The sequence below is a fragment of the Pithys albifrons genome, chromosome 1, assembly GCF_047495875.1.
Source record: "Pithys albifrons albifrons isolate INPA30051 chromosome 1, PitAlb_v1, whole genome shotgun sequence".
Classification (NCBI taxonomy): Eukaryota; Metazoa; Chordata; class Aves; order Passeriformes; family Thamnophilidae; genus Pithys; species Pithys albifrons.
The window spans coordinates 86700028-86719583 of NC_092458.1; the positions used below are offsets into that span (position 1 = coordinate 86700028).

Sequence of the window (19556 nt, forward strand, 5' to 3'; positions counted from 1 at the left end):
CGCTCGGGCGGGAGAAGACGGGAGAAGGCGGGAAACCGCTCCCGCGCGCGCGCCCGCGGCGGTCACGTGAGGCAGGACCGCGGGTCTCGCGGTTCGGATCGCGGGGGCCGCCGGGAGAAGGCGGGCGGGAGGGAAGGGCCCTTTCCGCCTGCTGGGAGCGGGAGCGGGATCGGGATCGCCGTGGGTCCTGCCGAGCGAGGAGTCCGGAGGAGCGCGGTGGGTCTTTGCGGCTGAGCCCGCTCCGGGGCTCCCCCCGCGCCCCAGGATGCTGCTCGCCTGCGGGATGCAGCGGTGTCACCAGGAAGCGCTCAAGAAGAACCGGGTGGTCCTGGCACAGCAGCTCGTGTTGAATGTGCTGGTGGAACACATGGTGGAGAAGGACATCATCACCCCGGAGATGGTGGAAATGATACAGGTACGCGGGGGTCTCGCCGGCGCCGGGAGCTGTTTCCTGGCTGAGCTCTGTGTGCTTCTTGGCGGCACCGCAGGGAGAAATTCAGTGTGTGTGTGTGTGTGTGTGTGTGTGTGTGTGTGTGTGTGTGTGAGACCTGCACGGCTTGGCGTGGGTGCGCTCAGAGAGTGCAAACCGTGAGAGATTTGGTGCAGGAGAAGTGTAAGGAGCTGCTGACAATGGTATTTTGTCCACGGTTCACTCTCTGGCTCGGTGACTACCTTCACTCTTTTGTCTTGCTGTGCCTTTTTTTTTCCATTTAGAGAAGGAGAAATACCTATTTCTAAATGAATACCGTGAAAGTAAGTAAATGAATATTTTATGAACCTGCTTCTTGTGGCACGTTTTACATTAAGGATCTGTGCTTCGAATGTGTTTGTGTGAACTGCTTGAAGAGCCCTGCAGGGTTCGGGGCCCACTCTCAGCTCACTGATGCCCTTTGTTTGGTGCCTGTGTCACTGACCTTGAGCAGTGCGGAATCCTTGGAAATAGCTTGGGATTTCTCCCAGAGGGATAGTAGTGCACTGAACACTGCAGGACGAAGATAAAGGTCTTCAAAGAAAGCAGACTGGGAAGGAAATGGCTGAAGTTTGCACATCTCAGGATTCGAGTAAGCAACTGAGAGAGTTTTCATTCCCCTAGTAAAGTTGATGGTCCCGTAAATAACAACAGACGATGAATTATTTGCTGAGAAAGTTTTCAGTCCCTTAGTAAAGTGGATGGTCCTGTAATAAGAACAGATTATGAATTATTTGCTGGGCACCAGCACTGAAAGTATAAACCTGAAACTGATAAGATTCTTGATAGCAATGAAGAAATAACTTCCAGATTAATTTTGAGTCATATTCAAAGATAATGTGAATCACTTTATATACTTTAACTCGGTGTCATAGATAATGAGAGGTTCCTCATGGGACCTGTCAAGGATATATATCAGTGTTAAGTTGTGGGAGATGCAGGTAGTGTTATCTGAAATAGTTCAAATCCCTTCTTGTACTGGTTTTGGCTGGAATAGAGTTAATTTCTTCATGGTAGCTGGTATGGGGCTGTGTTTTGGTTTTTTGCTGGAAAGAGTGTTGATAATACAGAGGCATTTTAGGCATTGCTGAGCAGTGCTTGCACAGAGCCAAGGCCTTTTCTTCTCACCCCACCTCAGTGATGATGCTGGGGCAGGGCACAAGAAACTGGGAGGGGACACCTCCGAGACAACTGACTCAAGGGACATCCCACGGTGTGTCCTGTCATGGTTGTCATATAAAGCTGGGGGAAGAAGAAGGAAGAGGCAGACTCTCACAGTGACAGTGTCTTCCCAAGTCACCTGTTTCATGGGATGGAGCTCTACTGTCCTGGGGATAGCTGAACACCTGCCTGCTGACAGCAAGTAGTGAATGAATTCTTTGTTTTGCTTTGTGTGTGGCTTTTACTTTACTTGTCAGACCAGCTTTATCTCAGCTTCTCTCACTTGTACCGTTTTGCTTCTCTCCACCATCCCGCTGGGGAGGGAGTAACTAGAGCATCTCTGTGGTGCCCAGCAGCCCATGGGGGTAAAACAGCAACACTCCTGAACTATGGGTGGTTAGTAGGGATGTCCATTTGATGGCCTGCAGTTTGTCACTTGAAGGTGGAGCAAGGGGAGGGAAGAAAAGGGGAGGGAAAAAAGCCCTCTCAAAGTTAGAGTAATGCCAGAGAAAATACTCCTTTTGGCGAGATGCTGCTGTAGTTGAGAAGTATTAAACTGAGACAGAGGTGAAGAAGACCAAAGGAAGATTCCCCTCCAGGTGTATTTGAGTAAAAGGAGATGCAACAATACTTAGTAATGGATTATTAGTAAGGACAAAGGTGTTATGATGGCTTAGTCAGATAAAGACTAGTAGCTCAATGAAAAAATTGTGCCTAATACAATATACTCACATAACTAAGAGCTGAAATGTAATATAAGTAGCAAAAACAGCCTGAGCAAGAGAACAAAGGGACTTGAATTACTGCTGCAGAGTATGGATCTGGAAATAGCAAAAAAATCGAAATATGGCAGGGGTGAGAGGAAAGCATTCACAACTGGAACAGCAGCACTGCAGAATACTCATTGTACTAGAAGAATAGTACTAGTCATAACACTGCTGTAGAGAAAAAGTGCATAAAGAAAACCAAAACACTTGAGTGAAGAACACTTTGTCTTACTTTTCCTTTTTCTGTAGTAGGTCTGTGAATTTTTGATGTTCTTCCTGTCTCTGACTCAAATGTGAGCAGAGGCCTTAAAAGTGCTATTAGGTAGCCTGTTCTTGAAAATGCATTTTGGTGCCAATCATCAGGTACCTAAGTGAAAACAGGAGGAGTCAAATACCACTGTGTCTGATGAAAGAGCATATATTTTCCTAGACATTAGAACTAACTGGTTGTATGTATATATTCCCCTGCTCCTCCACTAAGTCAGGAAATCAAGATCTGGATAGTTGTTACAAATCATACTGTGTTAAAAGCACAGCAGCGATGCTGGCCCTCTTGGCTTGATTTAAGCTAAACTAAAGAAGAAAATGGTTCTGGAAATAGAGCACTTAAATAAACTTTTGTAATCCAAGGAAAGTGAAATAAACTAAGGAGCTCAGGGAAATGAAGGAAGGATGAAATGTTTTCAAGTGTGAGGTGTGAACCGAGTACTGAAAGTTTTCCACAAGTGAAAAAGGTGGGAACAGAGAGTGTTGCAGGAAGAGCCACTGAAGACAAAGGTGGTTGAGCTATATGAAGAGTAAGTTAAGTTTTTAAGGTGTACATTGGAGAAGAATCAATAAATAGAAGCAGCTTCCTTTGATGTCTGAAATGTGGGGAGATAGTAGAATCTGACAGGAATTAATTTAAATTGAGTCATTCAGAAAGATACTAAAGTGTGAAGTTTTTTCAGCTGTATACACTTTGAAAAAAGAGTAAAGAAAAAAATTGTATTTTCTTTGTAGTGAAGATGATGTAAATATAATGATCTAGATGAAGACACAGAAGAGGGGAATTTCAAACACAGGGCAAAAATGATGGTAGAAATAAAGTGGGAAGTAGAAACAGTTGTTTTAAATGCAAAGCACTTTGAAAATGTCTTCTTGTCAGAGCATCAGATGTTCTTCCAGAGCTCTAGGATGGACCTTCAAAGTGGCAGATAAGGTAGCAAGAGATTTTTCTTGCTCTTTAAACAAGTTGAACACTCTTTAGTGTAATCAAAGACTGAGATTGTGTAGATTTGGACACTTAAATACTCTGTGTTGATCACTAGACAGTAATGAAGGGACCACTGGTTTTGACAAAATGAAATATATTTGACTAGGATGTTTGTAAAGTATATATGCTCTTTTCACAGGTTCTGCAGGTATATTCTGATTCAATAAGACTAATATTATGGAATTTTACAGGAATTCAGAATTTATTTTACAACCAATTCCTGTTATGCAGATTATCAAACCCATCTGTGAGGGTACAGAAATAAACTAAGGATGTATTGGAAAGTAAAATTAAAGAAATGTGTCTTAGGAAAGTTTTACTTATGAATGTTTGCTGAACATTATTTAGTATAACCTAAATGTGATGTTGATGTGGAAGTTTCATGAGGAGGTACAGCCTTTTGGGTGTTAAAGGAAGCATTAAGGAAGAAGTTTCCCAAATGGTGACTGCTGTACATACACAGTGCAGAATATGAACATTATGGAAATTTCTTAACTTTTCAATAAAACTTAGGATCCAGTTCCTGAGGTCAGCTTGTGTTCTTAGCTATCATTTATGGCTTAGAGTCATGGACCATGAAGATGTAGAGTAAAGAAGGTGGATGATCCTCAGCTTGTCTCAATCAGCGGCAGGTCCAAGAAAGTAAGAAACAGTTTATAGGAATAGTCTCTCTATTTACTTTATTAGTTAAAATAAAACTCAGTGAGCTTACAGCAAGATACAAGTGTATGGAGCTGGTTATGTTCAATGAACTAATGGAGGGGTGTTACCAGGAGAAAGGGGAAAGTGCCTTCATACTTCTGGAAAGACACAGGTGAGATACTATTGTGTGCTCTTCTAATCAACAGTGCTCTCTAAGTTGAGGATTCTGTGGGAATAGGGAAGGTACTTACACTGTCAAGGAGAAGAGGCGATTTATGAGAAGCCTGAAAGAAAGTGACTTGCTACTGTAGCAAATCAAGACCAATTTATAGAAAGAAGTTTGATAAAGAAGAGAAAGGACAGGAGAACACTGAAGTCAAGGAATGGTGTTGATAGAAAAGTAAATGCTGTTAGTCATGAATGAATATAGCTCTGAAATTCTAAATAGCTTCATAAGCATTGGCTAACAAGATGATGCAGCATCTTTCCAAACAATGTGATGGGGCAAATGCAAAACTATTTTTTAAATTTTATGAAAGAAACCAGATGATGTGGTATCTTCTGTAGCAGAGGATTTACACATGTTCCTAAAGGCGCTTTTTTCCTGATTTTCCTAAGATTGCTGTATTATTAGGCCTTAATTCTGTGTAACTTACCAGCTATTTTCAATTATCCACCAAAAGGAGAGATCTCAGATCAAAGTGATAATAAAAAAATTATAGGGTGAATACCAAATAAATAAAACTTATTTCTGATACCCAGTATCTAAGTATGTGATTTTTGGTGTCTTTTAGATTTCACAGGAAAGGTTATTATTGTATAAATTACACATTTTCTTGGAAATGCCCTGTTAGTATTCTGACAATTAGAACTTCTTGACAGTATTTTACAAAAACATAAATTTTATTTTTTGTTACTTTTGCACATATACTACTATATATTGCTTCATTGGTCTAAATATTACAGTCTGTACGTATGAAGTGTTGGGGAATTGACTGCATAGACATAGTGAATATTTTACTTAGTGTTTTTTGAAGGATTTGAGTATCTGCATGAGACCATAAATTGTTGCATAATAGTGGAAACATGTTTTGAACTTTGTGTATTCAATGAGGACAAATAGATTCTATTCCAACAGTAACTGAAAGTAAAAGCTTGGAGAGAATATGGTATATTACCGTATGTGGTAATGTATGAATTGTTGGCTTGTTGTGTTGTCATATATTCTTATCCTTGAGCAAATAGGAACAGAAGAGTGTGAATGAAATCAACTAGGAAAAGTATAATAATGAATCTAGCACCGCTAAGCATAGTGGTAAAATGTTTATCTGAAATTTTAAAAACAGTTGTTCTGATAATTCATTGAAAATTGATTGTGTTGAATATTATACAGAGTGTGGATTTTGGTGTTTTTTTTATCTCTGGGTCTAGGCCAAGTCTGGGAGCTTTGACCGAAATGTGGAATTCCTCAATTTGCTGCCCAAGAGAGGTCCTAATGCCTTCTTTGCCTTCTGTGAAGCTTTAAGAGAAACCCAACAGCAGCATCTGGAGGCAAGGATCTTGAAGACAGTGTCTGACCTGAGCCATAAGATTGCAAAGGTACAAAAGTTTTTAAAAAATAACATGAATGGACTGCATTTCAGGTTGAGTTTGAGCACAAAGGGATCTTTGTCAAATAGAAAAAAAACATTTGTGAAGAACAGGATCGGTTTTGGTTGCAAGTTGAAATTTTAGAAGCCTTAGTAAACACAGAGAGGAAGGAATTCAGGAGGAAGAGAATTTTTATTCTACCACCAATCACAAGGTGGTAGAGATTGGAAGGGACCTCTGGAGGTCCCCTGGTCCAACTCCCCTGCTCAAGCAGCATCACCTTCATCAGATTGTCCAGGGTCATGTCAAGGTGGGTTTTGAATATCTCTAAGGATGGAGACTGCACAACCTCTCTGTGCAACCTCCTCCAATGCTCAGGCACCCTCACAGTCAGTGTTCCCTGATGCTCAGGTGGAGCCTTCTGGGTTTTGTTTTGTGCCAATGGCCTCTGGTCCAGTCAGTGGACACCACTGAAAAGAGCCTGGCTTTGTCCTCTTTACAACCTCCCTTCAGGTATTCATACCCATTGTTAAGTTCCCTCTGCCTTTTTTTTTTCTCAAAGCTAAACAGGCCCAGCTCCCTGGGCCTCTCCTGATGTGTGAGATGCTCCAGTCCCTTCATGTTTGTGGCCTGTTGGTCTCTCTCCAGTATGTCCATGCCTCTTGTACAGAGGAGCCCAGAACTAAACGCAGGACTCCAGTTGCGGGCTTGCCATGACTGATGAGCAGAGGGGAAGGATCACCTCCCCTCATCTGTCTGCTGGCAACATTCCTCCTGATGCAGCCCAGGGTGCTATTTGCCTTTATGGCAAGGGTACATTGCTGGCTCCTGTTTGACTTGAGCCACCAAGTCCTTTTCTGCCAAGCTGCTTCCCAGCTGGATGGCCCCCAGCATATATTGGTGCGTGGGATTGCTCCTTCTCAGGTGCAGAACTTTGGACATCTCTTCGTTGAACTGCTGTACAGTGTTCCTGGATGTTTTTGCATCCAGCATGTTGTTAATGGATGTCATCATTAATCCAAAAGCTGCAAAGAAGGTATTTTCTCTAAATCTTTTGATTTAACGTTCAGTGATTCTCTGGGTAGAAAGCTACTGAAAGCTAGTCTTGCCTACCTGAGGCTGCTAGTATTGGACTAAAGGAAGAATTTTGCAAAGATTCCATAGTCTTAGTGCACTGGCAAGAATGGAAACTCAGTAAGCATATATTATACGAAGGAAGGGAGAGCAGATACTTTTGAACAGATGTAGGACTTAATAGATTACCTTTTCTGTTTTTTTGTTTTCATTGTGCTTTACTATTCAAACAATGAAATCTTGACAGCAGATGAAAATGTAGGAATCACTGGACAGATCAATTTTTGGCAAAACTGAGGAGGATATGATGACCTCAGTGTAAGGTTTCCAAACTGGGGATTCGGGTAGAAGTAGAGATGAGCAAAGAAGGGAAGGAGTTTTGCACTGAGAGAAAATGCTGATGCCTTGTCATGATGTTTTATTTGAATATGAACCATAAAATTATTTTTAAGCCATTTTTATGTGTAGGTAAATGCATGTATCTTTTGTTCCATGATGACTTAAGTCTTGTACCACAGATGAAAACAGTACCTGTTTAATGCTACCCTTTTTATGGATTTATTGGATGTCTTGTAGCTTGAACAGTGTCATGGATCAGATCTTCCATTCCCTGTCAGTGAGTCCTGTAAGTCAAAGAGACCACGCTGGATTGGTGAGTTGCACATGACTTCATGGGTACTCAACTTGATACCTGTTTGGCTGCTTCTAATTTCTTAGTGCTCTCTTAATTCAGTTCTAGAACTAAGCTTGCCACTGCTTTGCTCATCCCAGGAATACAAACTTAACACATAAAAGGGGCTATTTAGTGAAATAGCATATTGGAAGAGACAACCAAATTAGTTTCTAGTCAGCTTCATTTACTCCTACTGTTTTAAGCAACAAAATTCCCTGTAAATGTCAGTGAAGTTTTAGATTTTTCAAAGATTTCCTTCTTTGTTTAAGATTTGTAACAGAGTTTCATTGAACTAGAGCTGTGACAAGGTACTGATTTGGGGCAGCATTCTTTAACCTACTATGTAGAAAATCAGTTTAAGTATAAGGCCTTACATATGTTACATGAGCTCAACTTGATTTTCTGTAACTTCTGTCAAGTGCAGCAAATCACCTTTTCTTTAACATGTATTTATGACAGATCAGGAAACTGGTCTAATAAACAGTTGTTGGAATTAATCTCCTTGTTAGTTTTTATATTGCCTGTGATAATGCCTGAAGTACTCATTTTCCCTAACCTTTACCTGTGTGCTGGCTGCTAGGTGATCTTTCTGGTGTTAAAGAACAGGTGTCTAATTTTTGGCAACTTTCTGGGGGTTTTTTATTTATGTACAGAGGTTTTAGGGTTGGGTTGTTTTGGTTTTTATAGAGCATAGATTCCTCCAGCCAGGAGAGCCATGCCTCAAAAGGCTGAAAAGGGATCTCAAAGGATATCATGAATGTCATTAGCTCAGTTTTTAAAGTTCAGAGGAGTGACTGTCTGCAAATGGCAAATAGTTGATTATCATCCCCCTTATCTGCTGTTATCCAGAGAAAAGTGTTGAGGCAGATCAAAAAAAAAAAGGGCATCATGCTTTATGAAAGTTTGAAACTTCTTGTTTGATCATTTATGCATGAGTTCAGTATGGGAAGCCTTTTATGAAAGGAAAAACACTATTTTGTTTGAATTTTTCTAGCAATATTTTGTCAACCAAACTGTGAAAGGAAGAACATACTGTGCAAAATGGCAGCACAAGGTTCTAATTTTAGATGAGAATTCTGTGTTCGTTCTGCAGACCCAAATTTACTAGGCCTTAGGTAAGGCTAACCCACATACAAGCAAAAAAAAATTCACCAATTAAAATAATAAAAAATAATTATACCATTACAGTACATTTTTCCTGCTGTGTTTCATTTTATTTGTAGTACCTGATTAAACAAAATTTTTAGAGGTGAGATTAGTATAGTAGAGGAATATGCCTAAGAGAGTATAGTTCAGAATTTACAAGTTGCTTCCTTAATGCAGAGGCTTTGTGATTGAAATTTATTATTATTATTGATATGTTTGTTTTGCACAGAACCAATGGAAGTTTCCCTGGATAATAGAGATGGCCCCTCAATTCCTCCAGTGAAGTATTGCACTCCTGAATTCTATCGTGATCATCACCACTTGGTAGGTCATTAATAGAGAAAATCTTAAGATATGAAAGATATGAGATGTTTGGATCTATCGGCTGAACACAAGCTACTTAAAATTTTTGGGTCTAAACATTTCACTGGGATGCAAATCAGTGTTGTGCTATTTATGCAGCTGAAAGGTGTTACCAGTAGTGTTCCATGTGATGTAGTTCTCATTTGCAAGTGTCAGGAAATTCTGAGAAGTTCTGTAACTCTATACAATTATCTGCCTCTGGTTTTTGTTCATGAAGAACTTGGTGAAATACCTGCTGTTCTGTTTTTCTGTGTAAGCTGTCAGTATTACTACCTCAAATGTATTTGTGTTCTCATCTTCTGTATGATGACACACACTGTAAATGATTGTAAAGTAGTAGAACAGTATTTCAGATAGTATACATTGTCTTGGCTGTTTTAATTGCCAATTCTACTCAAAAAGGCTGTAGGCTTAACTAGATCAGGATTATGTGCTGGGTAGTACTGGGTAGAACAACCTGAATTACTAATGCTCCACTGCAGTGTTTGAAGTTGTTATAGGTAGTCCAATTAATTTTTGTTTATTCTTTTTGTAAAGCATGCATTAGGATGGGGTGGGCTTAAGGAATAAAATTATTTTGTAAAATGGGATGTACACTTCATTAGGTTTTCACCACATGCTAACAATTAACACTTCTGTCAGAGACTGTATAGCAAAACCATGTTTTTGTTTGTGTGCTTGGGTTTTTTGGTTCGTTTTTTTGCGTTTTTTAACAGTCTGTTGGGGTGAGCTGATTAATAAGCAATTCCAGTGTGAACTTGGCTTGGTTCCTTTTACATCTGTGCCTGGATGATCCTTATTTGATATTCTCCTTTGGTACTAAATTTTACTTCTAATTTACAGGAGTGCTAGTAACTGAATTACTATTGATTTGTTGTTGTTAGAATGGTGGGGACAAAAGGGGAACTTAATTTGAAGATACCCCTGTTAAATTAGTTATTTTCTTGTTACCCTTTGCCAGTCACATAACTTTCAAGATCAATGAAAGTTGCAATTGCACTCGTGCTATTTTACATCTGTCTGCTCCCAACAGCAATTAAGAAATACTAGCTAAATGTTTTGTAGTGTTGTTCTAGTGTCATTGATGGAGATGACAGAAATATTTGAGGCCCTGCAGCAATGAGGGTGGGGAAGGGGAAAAAATGTTAGCAAGAGCTAATTCATAGTTTGAAATAGATAAGCTCTGTTTCTTCTAAAATGAGAAATAAGGCAACTAGTCTAACAATATCATAGAATTATAGGATCAATTGAATTGGAAAAGACCTCCAAGATCATCAAGTCCAACCCTTGGTCCAACTCCAGTCTGTTTACTAGATCATGGCACTCACTGCCACGTCCAATCTCACCTTAGAAACCTCCAGGGATGGTGAATCCACCAGCTCTCTGGGCAGCCCATTCCAATGCCTGATTACTCTCTCTGGAAAGAACTTTTTTCTGCTATCCAACTTAAATTTCCCCTGGCAGAGCCTGAGCCCGTGCCCCCTTGTCCTATTGCTGAGTGCCTGGGAGAAGAGACCAACCCCCATCTGGCTACAACTTCCCTTCGGGTAGTTCTAGACAGTGATGAGGTCACCTCTGAGCCTCCTCTTCTCCAGGCTAAACAACCCCAGCTCCCTCAGCCTCTCCCCACAGGACTTGTGCTCCAGTCCCTTCACCAGCCTTGTTGCTCTTCTCTGGACCTGCTCCAGCCCCTTAATATCTTTCCTGAACTGAGGGGCCCAGAACTGAACACAATACTCAAGGTGTGGCCTCACCAACGCAGAGTACAGGGGAAGGATCACTGCCCTGGTCCTGCTGGCCACGCTATTTTTGATACAGGACAGGATCCCATTGGCCTTCTTGGCCAATGTATTAGTAATAGTATTGTAGGCTCAGCAGTTGTGGAGGCTTGCAAATACAGGTATATCAAATTGGGACATAGGAGTTGCCGTCTACTCATAACACACAGTTATTGTGTAGTTTAAATTTACTGATTTCTAGATCTTCTTCTTAGGCATACAAACTGGTATCAGAGCCTCGAGGCTTAGCACTTATTCTTAGCAACGTCAGTTTTGGCAGTGGGAAGGACTTGGAGTATCGCACGGGGGGAGACGTGGACTGTGCTGCTCTGCAGATGCTTTTCAGGCACCTTGGATATAGCGTGACTGTTCTTTCTGATCGAACTGCACAGGTAAGGGGTGGATCCCAGTATGTCACACCTGGTATGAATGAGAGTTTGTAACTGTTATATGATCATCTTAAGAGATTCCCTTTGTTATGTAACTAAGTTTTGAACAGAAAGATAGGAATTATCACGAGGAGAAAATATAGCTAAATGGACTAATGTCTGCTCACATACTGATCAATATGAGGAGGTTTGGAAGGCAGAGCTCTTAAAATGGAAAGTAGTATTACCAAGCACCATAAGAAGTACTACTGTAGTCTGACTCTAGTGCAAGGTGCAAGAACTTCTAGACCACACCTGGCACATGTGTCAAAAACACAAATGAATAGTCTCCATAGATAGACTTTTCCAGTGTTCTGCTCTCCTAAAAGTGAAACTTTGCAAGTATTTGTTGTAGTCCTTGCAAGTGTGATGTTTTCATGTCCTTTTATTGATGGAGTCAATTGTCATCCTGTTTATCAGTCTTACAGTATCTATGCAGTTAAGTTTCACTCTTTCAGTCTTTGCTTTGCTACAGAAGTGATTGTATTTCACTTAGGAAACTTGGTAGTATTCCATGACTTACTTAATCAAGCCACTATGCCTAGCAATGCAATTGCTGCCTTCTCCATCCTTGTTTGTTCTTACTTCTTTTAAATCCCTATGAATCCAGATGGTGCAGGATCTGTTAAAGAGTGTTTTATTCAAGAATGAAGCTTTCGCAACATTATAAGACTTTTTCACCTGCCATCTTGTCAGAGTTCATTCAGTTTTCCAGTTTAAATTGTTTATTGTCCCCTAATCTTTGAATGCCTGAAGTCCCAGAGTGTATATCTGTTAAGTTGCTCCAATATCCCAGCCAGACTCAAGTGTCAGTGTGAAACGTTTGTAAAATAGCTGTTAGTTTCTTCTGTGTTGAATCCACGTGTACCAACTTAGGTACTTGCTCCATCCCCCTGATGTCCTAAGTGATTCTTACTTCAAAATGTTATACTTAGGGCTGAATATTACATAAAAGAACAAGAATATTTTGCAGATTTTTTTTTTAAACCCATGGCTTTCTCCTGTAAATTGAAGTGTGTAGCGGGGTTGTTTGTCACAAGAGGGCTGTTTATGTTTTTCCTTGAATATTGATTCACATTCCCTGTGCAAGTCTGGAAAGCATTAACACATTTCCCCCCCTCTGTTTCAGGAGATGCAGAATGCACTGGAGAGATTCTCCAAGCTGCCAGATCATCAATATGTGGATTCCTGCATTGTAGCTTTGCTCTCTCATGGTGTGGAGGGTGGGATTTATGGCACTGATGGCAAGCTACTACAGGTATGTTGCTGTGTCCTAATGTGATGTTGTAGGTTGGCTCTAGGAAAGTAACAATGGAAAGAGAGGGGGGAAGTTAAAAAAAAATGAAGTTATGGGAGACTTGAGGATTCACATTTTTTTAAATGGAAAAAGTAAGGGCTTCCAGGAAGGAAAGGGCACATTGCTGTCTGTGAGAGGTCTGGAAGACAAAGACTGGTGAGTAGGGGAAATTGTTTCATTGAGTGCATGAACTCAAACTAGTAGGACCTGAGGGAGAGGGTGGAGAAGGGATAAGTCTATCACACACTGAGTTTGGATATACAGGGGAAAATACCAAGACTGGTGAGGTAATAACCAAAATACAGAGAAGCAAGGTGAGGTTGTATTTGGCTTACAGAAGGCTGTAGTGAAGCATATTTATTGTCTTTCTTCTCTCAGTTACAGGAGGCTTTCCGGCTCTTTGATAATGCAAACTGCCCAAATCTCCAGAATAAGCCAAAGATGTTCTTTATTCAGGCCTGCCGGGGAGGTGAGTGCCCAGATGCTAAAAGCCATGTGCTTGGCATGCCATTAAGGCTCGTTTTGCACACACGCACACCCTCACATTCAACTTGCTGTCAACTCTCCTCTTTGCTTCTCTCAGGTATATGTGGGACCCATATTCACTTCCCTCTGCCCTGCTGCTGCCACTGCATCTGTTGCCCTGTAAGTGTCTTTCACTCTGCATGGGTGTGTGCATTGACTTGCAGACCCCAGAGCACCTTAGTGACATAAAATTCTGTCATATCCCTCATACATGGAAGCTTTTTCATGCTGTGCCTGCAGTTAGGGGAGTGGGGCATATTTTGCACAAATTGCAGCACAGCATGGAGCAGTACACTGGTGCTGGAGTCTTGTCTGAGGTTGTGCCTTCATCCTCGACCTGTTGCATCTCATGTGGTTGTCTCTTGAGCTATCGAAGTTGATTCCAAGTATTTTTCAGAGGTTTGTCTTTGTTTTACTTTACTCTAGCCTGTTTTCAACCTCAAAATGATCCACCCTTTTCCTCATGCTATTATAGAATTCTCACCTGCTAATGTACAGAAGTCTCTTCTTCTTATAGACCTTTTCATTTTCTATACTTTCTGTTCCTATTTTTTTTAATTCTGCTATTCCCTTCCCTTCTTTTTGTAACTAGACACATCTGTAACAAGCTACCTTTCAGATCTACTAACGACCAAATTTTTTCCTCAAGAGATCCTTTTTGAGATCACTGTGAAATTTCAGATACTCCAAAGCGAAGTTCTGTCTTAGAATTTTTTTTTCCCCTTATAGCATGTATGAGTTTTGCCTTGATTTTTCCTTGTTACTTGCAATTGTCCTTTTTAATTTTTAGCAAGCTTTATAGTTTGTCCTCTAGGCAAAGAGGATGGTTCATTCACCTCTTATTTAATCTTTTTTAATCACAATGCAGAGAAAAACCTAAAGTCTACATGAAGTATTTTGATGATCAGAAATATTGTAACATGAATGTTTACAATATGAATTGAATGTGATTGCTTTCCTTATGTTATTGAACATTTAGATACTCTTGAGAAAACATGAATGCGTAGACACAGTGTGGAAATAAGTGTAATAAGCCAGAATTTGCAGCTAGCCTAATTGTATTGTTAGAATAATGAGTCTGTTAAGACTCACAAATAAAGCTTGTTCTTTCTATTCCCAGAAAAGTTGCAGTTGAGAAAGAGTGGTAAAGCTTGCTATGCACAATGCTTTAGAATGGGAATACTCCAAAAGGCAAAGGGTTGAGACTTGAGCAACTGAAAGGGAAAACTTTTTCCTCAATTAAAAAGAAATCCAAAACCCTGCCTTGTCTAACCTCTTTTAAACCTTGATTAATGGTTGAAGGAGAAAGCTAGTTACAAAGTAATTAACTGTCCAAAAAAGTGTACCCTTTCATATTAGCAGTCAAAGGTTAGAGTAGCCAATACAATCTTTTTTCAACTCTAGCATTTAAAAGACTGTATAAATAATATGGACAGCTAATTTAGAGTAGTGGTAAATCTATCAGTGCCATGCAAATTAGCTGGAACTAGTTGAAACAAAATGAGAAATGTACAGGTTATTCTTCTTCCCTGAGCTTACATAGTAGGCCTGTTCTGTCTTCTATTAATGACATATTAAAAATGTAGCTCAAAAAGAGTTAATCAAATCTTAATTTCCAAAGGGCCTTTGTCAGGAGTCTGCTAAAAAATTGAAGTAGTCTGCCTACAGTCCCAAATCAAAAAACAGTGGCTACAGAAAACACTGGGAGGAGTTTCAGTATGGCATGTAATGTAACTTTGAAGCTGCCTAATATCTGTGTTTAGCGTAGTAGTTGATCCAGAAGAGCAAAGAACTGTGCCTAGTAATGATATATGGGTAGTTAATAGTTATTTAAATCAATTGGCAAAGCAGCTGTCTGGGTGCTTCAGTAAAATGTAAATAGACTGGATCTATCTTTGTGGCAGGTATTGGTGATATAAATTAGAGGTTAAGTGCTTTACATTAGAGGGTAAGTGCTTTACACATTTTAGTTATGTTGTTAAGTTGACTTGAGTGGTGTTTGAAGACAAATGCATGAGGAAGATGTAATTCTGAAGCTTTAATCAAAAAAGTTTTGACTTTTTACATAATGGGATGATGGCAATGTGAATAACATAGCTTGACTGTAAAATTACCTGAGTCTTATCTGAAATAACATACACCATGAACAGTACACTAAATTTTTAAGATAAAGAACTGAGAGGATTTGGAAAAATGTGATAAAAGACATGAAAAAAGTGTAGTTAAAAATGGAAACATTTGCATTGCAGCCTTAAGGAGATGAGGAAGGAATTTAATGGAAGTCATGAAAGTTTGAGCTGTGGAGCCTTAATTCTGGGATATATCTAACCTGTCAGACAATCACATCCCTTCCTCCCACTGCTGCCGAAAGGAACAATATTGGTGACTTATGACCTGACCATTGCCTGTGCATAATTATGACATGCCACCAGTGCCACTGCCTGTAAAAGGGTTAGAAATCTAAGTGTATTTCTAAGGCATGAGCTGGGAACAAAAACTAAGACCCATCATAACAGGAAGGCCTCTGAAGGGGACACTTATGCCTCCTGAAACTAGTCTCTGACCCATGCTGTTAGGGAGTAAGTAGAATAATAGATTCTCATCTTAAAACGAAATGCAAAAAAAAAGGCAATATTTTATTAAAAAAAAATCTCTAAAATGTACTTTTAATTTTCTTACAACATACCTGGACTATCAAAGTTACCACCACTAAGTAATTAGTCTAGATTATAATGGAAAATCTGCATCATGTGAAAAACCATTTGAGAATATCTACACCTGCATAATATGTACTAATGAATCCTGGAAAGGACATTGAACACTCCTCAGGTTTTAAGCTAATCTCCATGTACTGAAGTTCTCTCTCACATTTGGAGTCACATTATTTTGCATTTTATTGTTGCAAATTTTAGGCTTTTGCTTGATACAAACAGTATTGTAGTCAGGTTTTAGAACTGGGTGAGATACCTGGTCCATGTTTTCTAGATGTCTTGGAGGTAGACCTTAGCAACTAAAATTATAGCTCTTGTTTGAGTTCTGCAGTGAATAGGTTGTTGGCATTGCAAACTGCACTGGAGATTTTCAGCTATTTCTAAGGTAGATACAAGTGGAAAACCAAACCTTCATGGCTAGGCATCAAATCCTTCATGGATGGTGGAGAACTATCAAAAACTTTTGCTTTCATGGTTATCCCATGATCTTCAAGCAAGAGGGAGAAGTAGAAATCGGCATGCAGACCAAGTCAGGTTAGGGTGAGCAGTTCGGCAGTTGTTGATACCTGCATTAGTTTGTGCAGAAAAACTTTCAGATGAGTTTTTAAAACAACTGAAAAATATTAAGGTTCATTCAAAAGCTTTGTGCTTGACAGCACTTGTAGCATTGCTGACCAGAGCCGAAAACTAAGGAAGTACAGGAAAACTACGTCCAGTAATTCTGGATAATTTCTTCTCCTGCCCTACCCTCTCCTTGTTTATTGCTGCCACAGATAAGTTGGACCAGGGAGTGGATCAAAGAGATGGGAAAGAACGGTCAGATTCCCCAGGCTGTGAAGAAAGTGATGCAAACAAGGAAGAGAGTCTCCAGCTGCGTCTGCCCACCCGCTCGGATATGATCTGTGGATATGCTTGTCTGAAAGGTACTGGGTAGAGGCTCTAATTGTTGGGGCACAAAGCGGTTTTATGTGCCTGTGCTCCCCAAAAACATCATTGTGGACACTTTCTTCTCAGACACTGCAGCCATGCGAAACACCAAGCGTGGGTCCTGGTACATCGAGGCTCTCACCTCTGTGTTTGCTGAGGACTCCTGGAACACTCATGTGGCTGACATGTTGGTGAAGGTAAGCAGAAGTGTATTTACCCTCCCACTCTTACCTTATTTTTGAAGAGCCTTCCAGCGCTTCAAACTGCTAGGATTAGTCTACTGTTAAAGCCATTGTTCTTGCCTTGTTTATAGCAAAATTACTACTTCTTTCCCAGTTCACATTTATTTATTTATTTATTTGCAGTTCCATGGCAGTTTAAGCAAAGTAAAATTGCTGTTTCTTTCACTCCTTCTGTTTCACTTGTGCGATCACATGATGAACTTGCAACAAGAAGTAATCTCTCTTGCCAGAAATTCCTTTTCTTCTATAGGACCAGCTGTTTTTTCAGCTGAATCCATTCCCTGAACAGGCACACCCTGAACTGCAAAAGCTCTAGTACTCACATAAGGTAAAGATTGAGAAAATGGGGGAAGAAAGAGTGAAGAAAGCAGTGTGATCACAGCAACTTGACCTACTGTGGAACTGCACCCTAGTTCTTTGTCCTTTTTAGAGTTTAGAGAGACAGTACTTAATATGTTAAACAGAATAATCTATGAGTACAAAAAACAATGACAATTTTCTTCTGTCTTAATTCTTCCAGTCATTTTATATTTTTTTAATATCACATCTAGGTGAATAGGCAAATCAAGGAACGAGAGGCTTATGCCCCAGGCACAGAATTTCACCGCTGCAAGGAAATGTCAGAATATTGTAGCTCACTCTGCCAGGACCTTTACCTGTTTCCTGGCTATCTACCAGGAAAATGACCTTCTCTGTTGGAAGAGAGGTAACTGCCAAATCTGAACTTTGACTATGAATGTCTGCGTTTTCACTCATATTGACTGTGACACCACATGTGCAAGCAAGGAATGCTTCTTTATATCTGCCCAGTCCAATTCTTGCTTGATGTCTGTTTCTAAAATATTGTGGCAACTCTCTTTGTAATCTGATTCAGTTCAGGGTTTGAAATTCCAATATCCTGATTTGCTCAGGATGTATAGAAATTAACTGAAAGAGGATCACCGCTGGAATTGGGAAGAAGTGGAAACATCCTTTGGAAGGAGACATGAGGACATTTGTAAACAGTGTGAAAGTGAAAATGGAAATGGACTATTAGTACAACTTTTAAAAAAAGTTAAGCCGTTTTGGAAGGAAAATCAGTCATAAAATGCTACTTATCTTATGCTTGTATTTTAAAAGTTTTAAATACTTTCTGCTTGGTTCTTCATACAGGACAGTGGACTACTGTGCACATTAGAAAAAGGGTTCCCTTGTGAAGGAGAAACTTTGCTCTCTAAAATGAAATGTAATTGTTCTCAGTGCTCAGCACTTTTCTATACATTGTGGTGACTTAAAAGTCTGTTTTCCTACATTCTTTCTATAGCCAAGTTATCAGCGTAACTACAAAACATCCCAGATCATCAACAAAACAAATGGAGACCCAGACAAGTAAGTCTGCATAAATTGTCCCAGAAATAGTTTTAAACCTATAAATTCTGGATTAGGTCCCCATAGTCCTAAGAATGAACAACTGCATGGAATATTACATTTCAGGAATTTGTTTGCCATAGTACTTGTGTCACAGCAGAGAGCATTCAGTCCAACAACTTCTCAGGAGTCTATAAATTGCACTGTATAACTGAAGCCCCGAAACCCTACAGCCTTGCAGAAAAGGATCTCTTGTCTAATTTTTTTTTAATTAACAAAAGCATTCAAGGCAGCTCTTTACAGTCTAAGTATGTTACTTAGACAATTTATCACTGCAGTTTATTTCCCTTTAAATGAAAGGGAAGAGTTTCACATTATTATCCTATTATATGAGTTTTTTTCCTTCAGCCATGATCACTTAAAAGCATAATCTATCACTTCTTTTTGGAAATTGCCTGCACAGTCTCTTCAAGCTTTAGTTTGTCTCTTGCTGTGTCCAATTACAATTACTCCCATTTGATGTGATGTGGGAGATGAGCATTATTCAGTGGTGGAGCCTAAATCCTGAGATACTGGATTACATATTATCTGCTGTCTGTTTACCTGAGTCTCAATCTTCTTCATTTTGTAGCAGTAAGTTGGCATAGTTCCTGGCTTACTCTTTTTTTATGTAAGTATGGCTTTTAAAATATTTTTTTCAGGATAGAATTATGAATAGGAAGCACAAAGGGATATAAAGGTAGGCTGGAAAACTAGGCATGTGCTTTTTTATTATTCTGCTTAGGAAAATGAAGGCTGTTCCCTCCAGCTGACAAAGGTGCATCATTAATGTGTATTTTGCATTTATCTTACACACAATGTGATAAAACAGAACACGAACCATACTTGCCAATTGGTGCCTTACTCTGAAGTTTAATATACCAGTTTAGGGGCTGTTGAACCTCCCTGGAGTATAAACACTGTCTTCCTGACTGCTCCCTCTATGAAATGGTGCAATATTTTACAGATGGATGTATTGATGAAGAGTCCACTCTGATGGATTAAATTTCTGTAGGGTTGCATCAAGTTGCATTATCACTGCCACTTTTGTATATTCTTTTTGTATACTTGTATTTACTGCCTTGAAGCATCAAAATAAAGTATTCTTGTTTGAATATCCTG

At 39.7% G+C, this 19556-nt stretch overlaps 1 protein-coding gene across 1 annotated transcript; it reads left to right on the top strand.

Moving 5' to 3' along the window:
• Nucleotides 1-131: 131 nt before the first annotated feature.
• On the top strand, nucleotides 132-19549 carry CASP2 (caspase 2). Its single transcript, XM_071558385.1, has 10 exons — nucleotides 132-415; nucleotides 5726-5893; nucleotides 7535-7610; nucleotides 9007-9101; nucleotides 11134-11310; nucleotides 12476-12604; nucleotides 13022-13112; nucleotides 16653-16802; nucleotides 16894-17003; nucleotides 17600-19549. Exons 1-10 carry the CDS (start codon nucleotides 266-268, stop codon nucleotides 17732-17734), a joined length of 1281 nt encoding a protein of 426 aa, XP_071414486.1. The 5' UTR covers nucleotides 132-265; the 3' UTR covers nucleotides 17735-19549.
• Nucleotides 19550-19556: the final 7 nt, after the last annotated feature.

What these genes read in the sequence shown, in the direction of transcription:
- CASP2 (XM_071558385.1), top strand. Translation starts at nt 266, where the DNA reads ATGCTGCTCGCCTGCGGGATGCAGCGGTGTCACCAGGAAGCGCTCAAG. An exon ending in AGATGGTGGAAATGATACAG is followed by an intron (nt 416 to 5,725) that starts GTACGCGGGGGT and finishes CTCTGGGTCTAG; the next exon opens with GCCAAGTCTGGGAGCTTTGA. An exon ending in CTGATGGCAAGCTACTACAG is followed by an intron (nt 12,605 to 13,021) that starts GTATGTTGCTGT and finishes TTCTTCTCTCAG; the next exon opens with TTACAGGAGGCTTTCCGGCT.